Source organism: Podarcis cretensis (genome assembly GCF_951804945.1).
Source record: "Podarcis cretensis genome assembly, chromosome: 1".
NCBI classification, from domain to species: domain Eukaryota; kingdom Metazoa; phylum Chordata; class Lepidosauria; order Squamata; family Lacertidae; genus Podarcis; species Podarcis cretensis.
The window spans coordinates 36333367-36348626 of record NC_137170.1 but is presented as its reverse complement, the minus strand read 5'-3'; the positions used below and the strand labels follow the sequence as shown (position 1 = coordinate 36348626).

At 42.4% G+C, this 15260-nt stretch overlaps 1 protein-coding gene and 1 long non-coding RNA gene across 4 annotated transcripts in view; one reads left to right on the top strand and one right to left on the bottom strand.

Moving 5' to 3' along the window:
* The window catches only part of LOC307204550, a 56471-nt gene that overhangs the window by 1474 nt on the left and 39737 nt on the right, over window positions 1–15260 (bottom strand). The window lies entirely within an intron of this gene.
* Window positions 1–15260, top strand: part of AKAP6 (A-kinase anchoring protein 6) — a 251417-nt gene that overhangs the window by 224811 nt on the left and 11346 nt on the right. For all 3 annotated transcript variants that reach the window (XM_079954227.1, XM_079954226.1, XM_079954225.1), the window contains exon 12: window positions 453–668. In XM_079954227.1, the coding sequence (XP_079810353.1) occupies window positions 453–668 (216 nt within the window). The remainder of the gene's footprint in view (window positions 1–452; window positions 669–15260) is intronic.

Below are 15260 nucleotides of genomic sequence, written 5' to 3'. Positions count from 1 at the left end.
TGTCCGGGCTGGACAATGGGGGTGGTGACGCTCTTTTAGGTATACAGGGCCGAGGCTGTTTAGTTCTCATGCTTTGTTTGTTTGTTTGTTTGTTTGTTTGTTTGTTTGTTTGTTTGTTTGTTGAATTGGGGAAGTGCTGGGGCTCTTGACTGCCTACCTGGTTTGTTCATGGAGGGGCTTTTTGGGGGGAGGGGTGATAATAAATAAGCAGTACAAATACAAATATGAATTTGAATGCTCATGCACTGCAGAGCACCTGAATGAAGTTCATGAACTGGTGCTCCATGGACCACAGTTTTGGAACCCCTGCTATAAGGTATGGTGTTGCATAATATTCTTAAAGCAGCAACAACACTGGACTCTGCAAGTGACTGCTGAATTATTATACTTATACTTATACCTATACTTATACTTATAAAGTGCATTGACACTGACCATTCTTCTGTCCACAGTCCCTCTGCTGCGAAATTAAACAGAGACGCCGAGGCGTGGGCTCAGTTTTGCGTTTGTGCCAGCACCTCCTTAATGACCAGGATACCTGTAACCTGAACGCAGATCACCAGTCAATGCAGCTGATAATTGTAAATCTTGAAAGGAGGTGGGAAGCCATTGTCATGCAAGCTGTCCAGTGGCAAACTAGACTGCAGAAGAAGTTGGCAAAGCATTCCGTAAGTGACACCTGCTTGATGTTCCTTCCCTTCAAATGCATTCACGTGGGGCATTTCCCCAGCACCTTAAAATCCTTCCTTGTTCCTCTTGATATCTTCACTGAAGGTGCAACAGCGAGCCAAATAATTAGGCTTCTGAACCTTTCTCCCCAAACATATAATGATCCTGTCAATGGAACCAACTGATTAATGGGCTATGAACACGTTGCACAAACTCGAGTTCTGTTTTTAAACACATAGATTCTGACCCTTTTAAGGCACTGAATGGTTTTTGTGGAATTGAAAAAAATGGCAGATAAGGGTAGTCAATGGTTTTCTGAATTAGACCAAAACATGTATTGTTGTTTGTAATATGATACACTTCAATCATTTATCTAGATCTCTATAAAGCAGCCCCTGGACTTATTCTGAACATCCCGTTTGTCCAGCACTAGTATTCATCTATGTGCTTTAGCCCATCAATTCCAACCTTATTGCCAAACAAAGTTAGAGAGCATGGAATAAGTACTATGGAAATAATGGTACCTGAAGAAGTGTGCATGCACACGAAAGCTCATACCAATAACAAAATTAGTTGGTCTCTAAGGAGCTATTGGAAGGAATTTTTTTTATTATGGAAATAAGTGTTTTGTATGGGTTCAAAATATTAAGGTTGGAATTTTTCTACATGTAATCTACTTCAGCCTGTCCTGAGACAAGCTATCCAATATTTAAAGCATCCTCAATACATGCTCGTCCAACCTTTCGTTGAAGACCTGTGGAATTCTGACACTGCTTGCAACAGACAGATTGAAAAGTGTCTCGCTTTTATAGCAGCATTCCTAAAGGAGCTCATGACATAAATAGAACACCACAGGGGCAGCTGTGTGTTGGTGCCTTTGTTGGACCCCATCCCTCTATTAGAGCCAAATCAGGACCTTGCTCTGGTCCTTTCTTTACAGGGTAGTGGTGCAGAGACTGCCCATCTGATCCAGAAGCTTTATTCCTCTTAAAATAGCAGCAGTTGGCAAAAAGCTGTATTGTTTTTGGTGTGTTGTGCTCTCACTTTTTCACCTTCTGGTGCCGACTGTTCTCTTTTGCCTGAAGCAGAGGCAAGCAGCAACTGTGAAAAAGCTCTGCAGGCTGCTGAACACACGTGTAAAAGCGCCACTGCAGCCGGAGCTACTCTCATCTTTGCCATGCGAGCTGCTGCTGCTGGGTTTAGCTGCAGTTCCTCTAAATAAGCTGCTACGTGCTAATTAAAGGCTAGTGCTGCTCTTGCAGCAGGAGTGAAGTAGTCTTGTGGCTCTATTTGGATAGGAATCGATCGGGGGGGTGAGGTAGGGGGAGTGTAAAAGCACTGTGTGTTTTCTTGATGTCAGGATGCCAGAGAACTTCACAAGCTCCACACTGCTTTGTTCCCACTTTGCCTGGGGTAACCTAGACTTCTTTGCTGGACTGAATTACATTTCACCTGGTAGGGAATGCAACTGGTGAGAAATGGCAGCCATTAAGAACTCTCCATATAGGTTTTATTTTTCGTTTTGGGAAGGTCTCTTGCTACGAACATATGCATTCCATATGAAAACAGGGCTAGTTTCCAAATCTTCCATTTTCTTAGATGATAAAAAGAGTTCTTAGAATCAGGATGCTGTAGTTGGAACTGAAATTAGCTAGCCTCTCTTGCATTCTTTTTCTCTCCCTCCCCTGCCGTCTCCCAATTCCAAGCTGGCATGCTACAACATTTCCTTTCATTCAGTTCCTGTGTAGTCATTTCTTGGGCTGATCCCAAGATTGCTTTCTCTGCTTTGCCTATCTCTCTGCACTTGATGGTGTGCCAGTCTTGGCACATGAATGGTATCCCCGGGAAACAAGTATATAGTTTTTTTATTTGAGGTTGTCCACAATATACTGTAATATATGAAAACAAATGGGATGTGTTTACATCTCTGATGCCATCAGACTCGGTGTTGGCAAGAGTCACTGACAGTGCAAATGCTGGCCTGGTTGATTAGATGTGTTACGGAAGTTCAGGAGTTGCTTCCCTCTTCTGTTCTTTTAATACATCTATCAGCATTTTCCTTTGACCATTTTCCTTTTCATGGTCCCTAATGGCAACGTATTATTCATGCTCGGGGGTTATGTTGAAATTATTTGTAAAGATATATATATATTAGTAGCTTTTTAAAAGAACTTTTTGCTGCCTTTTAAAAGATCTTTTTACAATATCCACAGTTTCTCCCAAAACATAAAGTTTCTCTAGGACTGATAGCAGAAGACAGTTTGTTTCTCATATTGTCAGTGTATGTCAATATGAAAGCTGGCATTGAATTGCTGTGGTTTTGCCTTAAAATTCTAGAGCACTCCCCAATGCACTTTCCCCATCCAGTCATGTGTCAAGTCTATTTGCATAAAGTTTATTTCATTTAATTCATTCATTTGATTAAGTGAAAAGGATTTGTGAATAATTCAGACTACCTGCCTATGAAATGGAATTCCAGGAGTAGTTTAACAATCAATCCTTCTTCCCAGGGAACTCTGGGAACTGTAACTCAGAGAGGGAAATAGGGCTCGCCTAACAGCTATCATTCGGACGCAGGTGGCACTGTGGGTTAAAGCCTCAGCGCTTAGGGCTTGCCGATCGAAAGGTCGGCGGTTCGAATCCCTGCGGCGGGGTGCGCTCCCGCTGCTCGGTCCCAGCGCCTGCCAACCTAGCAGTTCGAAAGCACCTCCGGGTGCAAGTAGATAAATAGGGACCGCTTACCAGCGGGAAGGTAAACGGCGTTTCCGTGTGCGGCTCTGGCTCTGGCTCTGGCTCTGGCTCTGGCCAGAGCAGCAATGTCACGCTGGCCACGTGACCCAGAAGTGTCTGTGGACAGCGCTGGCCCCTGGCCTCTTAAGTGAGATGGGCGCACAACCCCAGAGTCTGTCAAGACTGGCCCGTACGGGCAGGGGTACCTTTACCTTTACCTTTAACAGCTATCAGCACTCTAAACAAACTAAAGTTCCCAGAATTCATTGGGGAAAGCCATGGCGGGAAAGTTGTATAATAGTGCTTTAAATGTATGGCATGGATGTGGTTTTGGTGTAATGTTCTCCTAGTAGCGGCTCTATCCAAATTCTGTCCCTGCAGAAGTGTCCAGACCCTTTTCAAAGGTGGCCCTGTTTAGTGCTTGTTATAGTCATCCAGTTTGGATGTAACCATAGTATTCATCCCTAGGAACAGAAGCAGTTGGTTAACCAACCTAAGGTAGTAAAAATATACTCATGGTCACAGCTGCCAACAAAAAGATTGACAGCTCGTCCACAGTGCTGCTTGTCCCATACCTAGGAAGCTCAGGTCCAAGCAGCTTTCCACTTGATCAATGCTTTCTAGACCCAGGTCTGAGTGGTTTCCCCTGGTCCCACTCCTTTCCCAGGAAAAACCTTCTCCTTGTAGAAGCTGCTCATATAAGCAGAATTGCCAGGGTTACAAATGAGGGTTTAGGCAAAACAGCTCTTCCAAAAGAGAGACTGTTGTTCTTTTCCATTCATTATCTGTGATTTCACTGTCCTTGCCTTGAAATCTGTCACATATAAGAAGCCACTGTTCATTCCCCCCCCCCTCTACACAACTGAAGAAGCTGTTAGTTGCCAAATTTTGAGATGGTATCATTTAGGTTTGGGATGCCTGCCTGATTGAAGTCTGTTCCTTGCTCTCTGCAATATTTCTGACTTAGATTATTCATGTGGATTTGAGAAATGCTTCCTTTCCATCATGCAAATTTTCCTCTGCTGCCGAACGCTTCTGTAAGTACACTGTACTATGTGTCCAGCTCAATTCCCATGTGCATTGGCTTTGAAAGTATGCTGTACATCCAGCCACATAATTGAAAATAATAAGGCCACAATAAATGGGATGGCCTTAGGGTATAACACCCAAGGGATTCAATTGGTGTCACTCTGCATCAATGTCCATGCATCATGGTAATTGAGGTAACATAACCAATTACCACATTTTAATTAGAGTTGTAAGAACTTGGAAAAATCTGTGGTGGTGAGACAGCTCACTTTAAAAAAAACAACACCAAGCATTCGCTTTCCATAAGCCTTTTTCTTGGATGCTTATTCTTAGGAGTCAAAAAGGTTGCTGAAAGTACCATTTGAGAGGAGGTTGGGAAAAAATCCAGATTCTTTTTAATGAATGGAAAGCAAACCTGGAAACAAAAATGTGCTAAAATGCTGCATTCCTGCTAAGCTGATATCCTCATCCACTTCTTCTTTTGTGCTTCCCTGACACTTTTAGGGAAAGAAAACAGTTGTTCATAAAGTTGGCCCTCAATGAAGTGTCCTTGTTCTCTGCCTTTCCCATTGGTGAAATGCTTAAAAAAAAAAAAATCAATAGCATGATGCTCATTACACATGTTGAAAAATCACCTATAGAAGAATGATGCACAAGTTATCACGTTGCTGTTTTGATACACATCACCACTCAATACTAACAGCACTTGGCATCTGAAATGGCCTAATTGCGAACTAAATAATTATTTTGTGAAGCAAGAACAAATGGCAAAAGAAGTAGCATAAGAATTTACTATAGACCTCATTCTGCAAGCTGGTGTGAAAATCAGGAAAGAAAACACAGTCAGCATCCTGTGGAAATTACTTGCTCCATTTATGTTCCATTAATACCAGATACTTGATATAAGCCTTCCACGAGCATGTGTGTCCACAGGATTTTTTCAGGGAGGGGCACAGAAAACACTTTAAATATGAGAGAGCGGTTTCTTTCTAACCTCAGAACCCTGTTTTGCCCACAGTAGAGTCGATCCACAAGTAGAAACTTTTTTCTATTAATTTATATATCATTCTGGATCAGAATGTTTGTCTATAAAATGTTTGCATTCTTTTCATTTACCTTCTTGGGACCTTGTTTTAGGCCTTTGACTATTGCTGCTACTACAATGACTACTATTCCACATTTTAAGTATATTTTGTTGGCATCTGTCTGTCTTGGGAGACAATGGAAGGGTGCACCTTTGGGGCTAAGTCAAACCATTGGAGAGTTACAGCGCCTGCTATGGCTGTAGAGACCGATATGAGAGAGAGATGTTTTGTTGCAGGTGGGGCAGATGAAGGTGTCTGGTGGTCCTGATGCAGGTGTACCAGTTTCACCAATTATTGTTAATCTTAACTGGATTTAAAATGCTGAATTATCCCATTGGTATACCTGTTACATTCAGTTTGTATGGAGAAAACAGTACAGGGTGTTACATTTTTAAATAAGCAGGAAGATAAAATTGATTCAATTTATATATCTATATATACACACATATACTAAATTAACAGCACAATTCTGACCACATCTACTCAGAACTAAGTCCTATTGAATTCTAATGTATTTACTCCTAGATAAGTGGGGTTAGGATTGCAGCCTAAATAACAATGACATTTCTCTATAATGCTGACAATGATTTGTCTATAAATGAGACTTCACTGCATTTATTTAGACTGTAGGAGTCTCTGTTTTTGTAGTCTATTGTTTGTTAATACTGTGAGAGAGTCCGTTAGATAGCAATACCTGCATAAAAGGTCATAGGTTCTAATTTTCAGTTTAACTGTTTTGAATTACAGTTTTGAATGTCTCTGATTTTGAATTTTGCTAGAAAAACTGCTACCCTCCCACACACTCGCTTTGGAGTGAGTTCTATTGATCTCAATTGTATAACTTCAGTTTTGATTTTAATCTGTGCCAAGGGGTATGCTCACAGTATGTTTAAACATAAACAACAAAATTGAGGATACTTTGAAGCTCTTACTTCTGAAAGCAGATACCAGTGTACTAAAACATGAGTAAATGGTTCCTGTATTTTCACTTCCATTGCCTAGTATAGCAGGACATCTTAGCATCTAGCTAAGTTTGCATCAAGTAAACACTCAGAATTATTGTGACATTATAATATGCCAAAACAGTCCAGCATATGTTAGCTATTTTGATATTTATTTTCTTTGCACTTTAGCATTTGTCTATGGAAAAAATACACTTTTGAGAGAGGATGCCTAAATAAGAATTGTGTATTGTTGCCTAAGTGTGTGTGTGTGTGTGTGTGTGTGTGTAATTAGATGGATGGACTGACATAAGCATATACACAAACATCTACAGTGTACCTATTTCCCCATATATATTTTAATGCTCCTATGTGTTTCTATATATATTTCACAGTAAAATGTCACTCCCGAGAAAGGTAAATTGATGGTTATGTAGAATTTTTCATTTTCTTTATCTATACAGCATTTGTATCATCACAGGAGTTCTAATCCATATTCAGGTCTCCATATTTGGTGTGCAGTAATATGTAAATTACCTAGCCAGCTGCATTAAGCAGTGTTTGTTTATTCTATTTCTTTTGGCACTGTGTGCACCTGAACCTCTGCCAAAAAAAGGGAAAAAAATCCTGGCTGCTTCAGGGAACACTGTTCTGGAGAAGGGAAGTTTTGAAAGGAAACAGCACATCACAAATGAAACTGCACAGTTTGAAAGCATCAAAATCAAACCAAACTTTCTGTTCCTGGAAATATTGGTGTTTACAATGTAAAAAAATGATGTGTTTGTTATAATATAATGACGACACTGAATCTCTTTAGAAGGCTCTGTTTGCACTGACTCTGTAAACAAAGATGCTCCACTGAGAGCCTGCTACATTTGGCAGTTGGCTGCAACGAGTGAAAGATGAACATGGGAAGTTTAAGGGAAATAATTTCAACACGGCATATTCATTTCTCTGAATGTGTGGCATTTGAATGTGCTTGGACTTGGACAGCTGTGGAGCTTAAGTGTTAAAAAAATGGCATTAATGATGCATCGAGCTCTCCCCGCTTATGCTGGCAGAGTCCTCCTTCCAGTCTTCCAGTCTGACACTTCCTCTTTTATCCAGCCAGCTAATTTCCCCTCTTTTGTGAGGAGTAACTGTTTTCACACTACTGCTTACCCAGCAAGCCTCCTCATTGTTTCATGTTTAATTATCTTCTTGAGCTTCACCTTCTCAAGTGAAGAGAAAGAGGCTTGGGCCTCCCCATGACTCTAATGAAAGCTCAGTTTTATAGATGCACTGTGTGAATAAATGCAGTGTCTGATCTAGCAACATAATAAATGAGTTCCTAAAGTTTATGGAGTCATCGCTTATGCAGTCAGTTTACTCAGCAATGTTGAAAGATGCCGAATTTTTGCAGTTCAAAATTATTATTAGTAGTACTGTTATTATTACTATTGGGGGGGGGGGAACGCTGTAATTCATCATGGAACTAGGAGCCATGAACATATCCCCAGAATGCTACAGATTGTACAAAAATACATCGCATTTAGTGCACACACAGACCTGATACACTTAGATAATGGGAAATTGTATCAGTGCCATTAATACTGATATTTGTCTCCCCTGTTGCTATTAGCTGTTAGTGCCTCATTTGCTATAGACATATTGCACCTCATAGGCCGTGTGTGTTTGTGTGTGTGTGTGTGTGTGTGTGTGTGTGTGTGTTTCGCTACAATTATAGCATTGGGGGTTGTAGTACTGGAACTGCTGTGCGATTTTGGTCATTTCTATTACCAAAATCACTTGCTTGCAAGCAGAGGGATGTATTCAAGCCCAGACTCTTGTTGCTCGTCAGTTTTCTTTCATAAGTAGTGTTAGCTCCTGGCCCCTATATTTTGCAGTTCCACACTTAGAGCACACTTAGAGCAAATGCAAGATGGAAGGCAACCTTAAAATATATATATACAAGCAGTTTCTTTAAGCAATACGGCAAGCACCTGAAACAAGCAATATGGCTCTGCCTTCAGGCTTACAAGGTAATTAAGATAACATGGAAAAAGAAAGAACTGTGATAACTGGCCTCAGAATACTATCTTAGTCATACAACTGACCCTCTTTTGTTCCACCAAGGAGATTGGGATACATAAGCAGGCTCCTATGTAGATTTTTATTTTTTATTTTTTCTAAAACAAACTTCTATCCTGCCCTTTGTTGCAATACCCAGGGTGGGTGCAACAAATAAATACAGTGGTACCTCAGGTTACATACGCTTCAGGTTACAGACTCCGCTAACCCAGAAATAGTGCTTCAGATTAAGAACTTTGCTTCAGGATGAGAACAGAAATCGTGCTCCGGCAGCACGGCAGCAGCAGGAGGCACCTTTAGCTAAAGTGATGCTTCAGGTTAAGAACAGTTTCAGGTTAAGAACGGACCTCCAGAAAGAATTAAGTACTTAACCCAAGGTACCACTGTACATAAAACTGCTGACCCTTTTACCCCATGTGGCAAGCAGTGTCTCTGGAGCTTCTCAGGGATGAACCTTCCAGACTACCCAGGTTGGCCATTGGCTCTTGCATAAGAGGACTTCCTGCCTCAGCAGAACTTTGCTTGAACAACAAGCCCTGTGTGTATTGCTGGTTGGTGCTGACTCTTGACTTGTTCTCGGATCTGCCTTCTAGTTTTCCCTCTGACCTGGATTGCTTCTTGGTTGTGATTCTTGGTTTTTTTCTCCAGTTCTGCCTTCTGGTTTGCCCTCTAATTTGGATTGCTCTTTAGTCCATACTTTAGCTTCTTCATCGCTTCAGACTGCTGTCTATAGAACAGCTCTGGCCTGAGTGAACGATATTGCCCACGGAGACAGGGGACGGTCCTTTTGCTGATCCCCTGCTGCAGTCCTCAACCCCAAATCCTGCCTGTGAGTTGAGGAGCTAGAGAGGAAGGGTGAATTGGCAAAAGTCATCTCCCTTCCAACAGTAACAGCCTGTTCATGGAAAGCAAAGTCTGAATCCATCCCAGTATGAGGATATTTACGTGTTGCATTGCTCTTGATAGGATACACATTTGAATAGGATATACCCCCTTCACATTCTTGAACAACTGGTCATGCATAAATGTGTTTTTAAGGCACATCTAGATATCTTGTTTGGTGGTGGTTGTTTTTTGTTGTTCCTTTTTCTTCCTGTGAATATCCTTTATTGTACTTGTTTGGAAGGGAGAATGAATATATTGCACCTGAAGCAATGTTGAGACTAAAATGACATTGAAGCTTGAACACACAAATGCATACATACCTGTCATGTAACCCCTTGACAGATGAAAAGCAAACTATAGAGCAGCAAAAGCAACTTCCAATAAAATGTGCTGTGTTTCCAGATGTTATCAACACAAATAAATCCCCTCTTCCTATACGATTTGACACATAAACCAGTGATTGTCACTTAAATTGATTTAAAATGTGATAGACCAGAAAGTAACCACTGTTTTCCACAGTCCTTCCTTTTTTGAAGTCAGAGTCTTAACAGTGCTTAAGACCCAGTACTTACTTAAATGGGTACGCCCCACGCAATTTGTGGAAATTGTGAAATTTTCTTTGAATTGTTTAAGTGACCAAAATTTTAAACAGGACACCCATGTATGTGTTTTTTCTGCAGTAGGTAATTTTGAAAGTTCCTTCCCTTGAACATTTGCAAGGGGCTTTAAAGGTTAACCAAATGAGTCTCTGGCATGGGCTAGGATCCAAAAAGGGTAGTAGATGGATAAATTGATTTTGTCATCGCGCCACATAATTCCCAGTGCAGACCTTTATGCTTGGAGCCCTGGAATGAATCATTCTGGTGACAAACTGTATCTTGCAAGAAATTACAAGTTGGAATCAGAGAAGCATGAGCAGAGTTCTTTTCATGTAAAGAGGGTTTTCTACCCATACCTTTCTTATACAGCTCTATGTGCCCCTGAAAAATCAGTTTACAGCAGTATCAAACAAATTCTGTAATCCATTTTAGCCAAATGTGGGTTGCTGCATTTTAGCCAAATGGGGGTTACAATCAGTGGTGTAGCTAGCCGCTTGGGTGCCCAGTGCGGCACATGCGTCCTGCAGCTGGGGGCAGGGCACACTGCATCAAGCCTCTCCGCCGCCTCCCCCTCAGCTGGAGAGCAGCTGAGAAAGAGGCTGTGGGCAGACACAAGCCCTACTCTGCGGAGCCTGCAGGCGCCCAAACCACCACACCAGTGTGGTGTAGTGGTTAAGAACGGTAGACTCGTAATCTGGTGAACCGGGTTCGCTTCCCCGCTCCTCCACATGCAGCTGCTAGGTGACCTTGGGCTAGTCACACTTCTCTGAAGTCTCTCAGCCCCACTCACCTCACCGAGTGTTTGTTGAGGGGGAGGAAGGGGAAAGGAGAATGTTAGCCACTTTGAGACTCCTTAGGGTAGTGATAAAGTGGGATATCAAATCCAAACTCTTCCTCCTCCACATCACTCCCAGGAGAGACGAATGGCTCGGGCACGCTGCAGGCCCCACAGTAAGTGCTGGCCCCCGCAGTGTGGCACCTCGTGCCAGCTGTGTTTCATTACGTTTGTTGACTGAACTAAAAAGTTTCATGAGCCCATTATTATTATTATTATTATTATTATTATTATTATTAAAAACTCATATTTTTGTCATTTTGTCACCCCCCCCCTCAGTGATGACACCCGAGGCAGACCACACACCCCGCAACCCCCTCCTTAAGGTTACCAGATTTTTCTCAATGAATCCAGGGACACTTTTCAACTTCCTATTAAATAGATGGATTTTGTCAGGGGACTGATTTGTAAATCCGGGGACTGTCCCTGGGAAACAGGGACGTCTGGTAACTTTACCCTTCCTCCAGCACTGGTTACAATACTATAAATGGTGTTTTAATGTCCCAGGTTTTCTCTTGATTCATGTGAAAGAAATATAAGTCGAAAATTAAGCTGTCTTTGCTTTTTCAACTGTGGATATTGGGGGTGTTGAGGAGTGGGGGAGGGACAATCAATGCAATAGGGAACCCTGCTAATGGCTCATCAAATTCTTTTCAAATAAACAAGGAAATTGGATTTTCTCTTCCTTGAGCTTGCATATTGAACATCACAGCATTCCCAGTTGCTGCTCAAATGCCCTTTTATTTTTGTGTTTCTTATTATAAGATGTGCCTCAATGCAATGGATGAAGGATCACTATTAGTTGCACAAAATCAGATCCTTTACTGAGACCACATGGGTTGTGGACACCCTGCTGTGGTCGATGGTGCTATCCAACTATGTTTACAGACATCTGACCCTAGCATTCTTAATTGACCTTTCACAAGGATGTGGGTATAGTTTGGTGGTGGAACAGATACTTAGGATGAAGGAAGCCCAAAGCTTAATCCCTGGACTAGAAAAGACTCCTGTCTGAAACCCAGCTAGTATAGTACAGACAACACTGAACCTAGACAGACCACTGTCCTGTCTTAAAGCTCAATACAAGGTTGGAGCCATGCTTTGTCAAGAGCTCAAAAGGCTAATTATTTTCAATAAGAAAATTGATTTAGGGGGAAATGTAGAACATATACCTCATCGTATCTCACAGCATAAAAATGACTCCTCTACTTCCCTTTAAAGCTAGAGTGATTTCCATCACATTTTCTACCAACAAATGCTAGGAAGGGCTATGAACAAGCGAAGAAACTAATATAAGGACTGAATTATAGTTGTGGGTACCTGCAATCATTAAATTTAAAAATATATATATTGTGTGTCTGACTCTAGGATCTTTATTTTCTTTAAAGAAAAGTAAACACAACATTGCTAATTAGCTTCTGCTTTAACTTTAATTACAGTAAGTATATGAATCTAATTGCTCTTGCCTCTAGAGAGCCATAGTAAAGCGGCGTATTTATACACATTTGTGGACCCAAAAATGTTGCAGCGTGAATGTCCTTTTACAGTTGCTGCTTATTAATGATGAGGTGTAGGTGTTGTGCAAAGAGGATAGCTCTCTGTTTGGCTGCAACACAAGGAGACCCATTTAGAACAAAAACATGAGGGCTGCAGAGGTGAAATGGGCACTGTAAACATGATTACTTCCCTCAGAAGAAGTAACTGGCATGCTGGCATTTTTCAAATACAAAATCATTTTTGTTTTTCATTGTGGTTCATACATTCTTAGAAGTGGGGGATGGCTTCTTTCATTCATTTTGCTTCATTTCCACAATGGTTTATCCAGTCGTTCAGAGCTGACAACTAGTGTAGGCAAAAGAAAAGGTAGTTGCTCCAACCACCAAAACTCTTTGTTAATTGTCCTGTAAAAGCATATGAGGTGCTTATGCTACAGGTCTGTTCTGTCAAGACATAAAAGCATCTTTATTGGAATATTACTATTCCAATATTCCTTGTCCCACCTGCAACCTGCCACGCCATTTTGGAAGCCCTTGCTTTGCTCAACACTATGGAGAAAATTTTCAGCTGGCTGCAGAAGGAGGAGAACCTTTCTTTCAGCAGATCCTGGGATCTACAACCCAGTGGGTGGTGTTCAACGAATTTTTACTCAGGGTAGATCTACTGAAATTAATTAATTTCCCATGTAAAACTCTGAGCAGTTAAGTGACAAAAAGTAAGTTTTGAAATAAGTGATCCCACAATTAAAATAAATGAGTTGAGGTTATGTCATTGTTTCTGTTCTGCTGTGGAATCTGCATGATGTGCAGAATAAATGAAGCAGGCAAAAGCTGATTTACAGCAGCAATGTTATCTTCCTTGCCAGAAAGTGACAAGCGTTTTATATTTAAGAAGCGGGTGGGTTCTGCAGGTTCACAAAATTATGGAGTCTGTAGCTAGTTTCCTGTCCCTTCAAATCTTAAAGAAGACATTAGTTACTCTTGGTATGCATTTTGAAATATGGAGAAAACTTCAGTGATGTCTCTGTATGCATGGAAGTTTTATGCAGAAGGTTTAAGAACTTATAGCCCTTTGTAGCTTTGCTTCACTAAACAATAGAATTCCAGTATCCCAGAATTAGAAGACATCTCATGTGTCATGCAGTCCCATCTACTGCAAAGTGTCCAGTTAAAAGGTCAGATAGGGAAATTGGATAGGAGCAATTTTTTGTGGGACGCAGGTGGCGCTGTGGGTTAAAGCCTCAGCGCCTAGGACTTGCCGATCGAAAGGTCGGCGGTTCGAATCCCTGCGGCGGGGTGCGCTCCCGCTGCTCGGTCCCAGCGCCTGCCAACCTAGCAGTTCGAAAGCACCCCCGGGTGCAAGTAGATAAATAGGGACCGCTTACCAGCGGGAAGGTAAACGGCGTTTCCGTGTGCGGCTCTGGCTCGCCAGAGCAGCGATGTCACGCTGGCCACGTGACCCGGAAGTGTCTCCGGACAGCGCTGGCCCCTGGCCTCTTAAGTGAGATGGGCGCACAACCCCAGAGTCTGTCAAGACTGGCCCGTACGGGCAGGGGTACCTTTACCTTTAATTTCCCATCTTTTCTATTGCATTGCACCACATCCTTTGAAAAGCCCCCCCCCCCAAGAAATGCCTATCTACTTTTCTTTCACAATTGAATATACATCTAAAAAAAAAGAGGGGAAGGCTTCATCAGATTAGCTTTAAATGTTGTATACATAAAACCGACAATTTCATAGGAAGGCAACAATTTTCCCCCTACCGTCTTGCTTCATTATTCAGCAGTTTCCCAGAGCAATGTCAGCACAGGCAATATATGAAATTAATGTAGTATTTGATTAGACGACTGATGGATTGCTTTTACAACTAAAGTCTTTTCACATTCATTAGTCATACTAACCAGTCATTAATACTGCTTTTATCAGCAAGCAAACAAATGGAAATTCAAATAAAAATTCAGCAGAGTTGGGTATACTCTATACAAAGGAGCTGTTATAAGAACTTGTATAACAGATGAACATTAACGCCCAGGTTGGGTGTCCCCAGGAATCTCATCCACGCTAAGGTCCCTTGTTGGGAGTGGCTTATGATTTTCATGCCTCCCTCACAACCACGAGTCTGTCTCAGTTGATATCTGGCCCCACCCACATAATACAGAACACTCTGAATTTGGTGCTTTGTGTTAGAAACCTGGTGTAGTTCCTTTGTCAGGGGCAGATAACATGATGGTGCGTTAGCCACAAAGACCTGCTTATTCTGAGTCAGACAGTAGGTCCATCTAACTCAGTACTGTCCACACTGACTAGCAGAAGCTCTCCAGGGTTTCAGACAGTCAACATTCCTAGCCCAGCCTAGAAATGCCAGGGGTTGAACTGAAGAACTTCCACATGCAACGCAAAGCAGATGCTAAGGTAACTCCAGGTGGTTTCCTGATAGTTTAGCAGGATGTTTCTGGTGCCTTGGCTGGCAAATCCCTTGAAGACACCTCTGCAATGGCGGAGCAAGCCGATTGGGTGCCTGGGGCGGCGCACGTGCCCAGGGGCAGGACCAACTGCCTGCGGGGCAGGGCAACCTGGGGCAGGACGCTTCGTGGGGCTTCCAAGGAGTCTGTCTGTCTCCTCCCACTCAGCCGCCCTACAGCTGATGGGGAGGCGGCAGGCAGACCATTTGGGCAGCACGGAGCCTGCAGGTGCCCAAGCCACCACGTCACTCCCAGGAGAGATGTGTGGCTTGGGTGTGCTGCAGGCCCCGCGGTGAGTGCCGCTCAGCATTTTGTCACCCCCTGAGGGGTGACACCCAGGGAGGACCCCCGCCCCGTCCCCTTCCTCCGCCCCTGCACCTCTGGAATGGGTAAATAGATTGTGCAGTTGCTGTAATTACTCCTGAGAGTCCTTTCCTGCTGGTTAAGGTCAACGGTTTT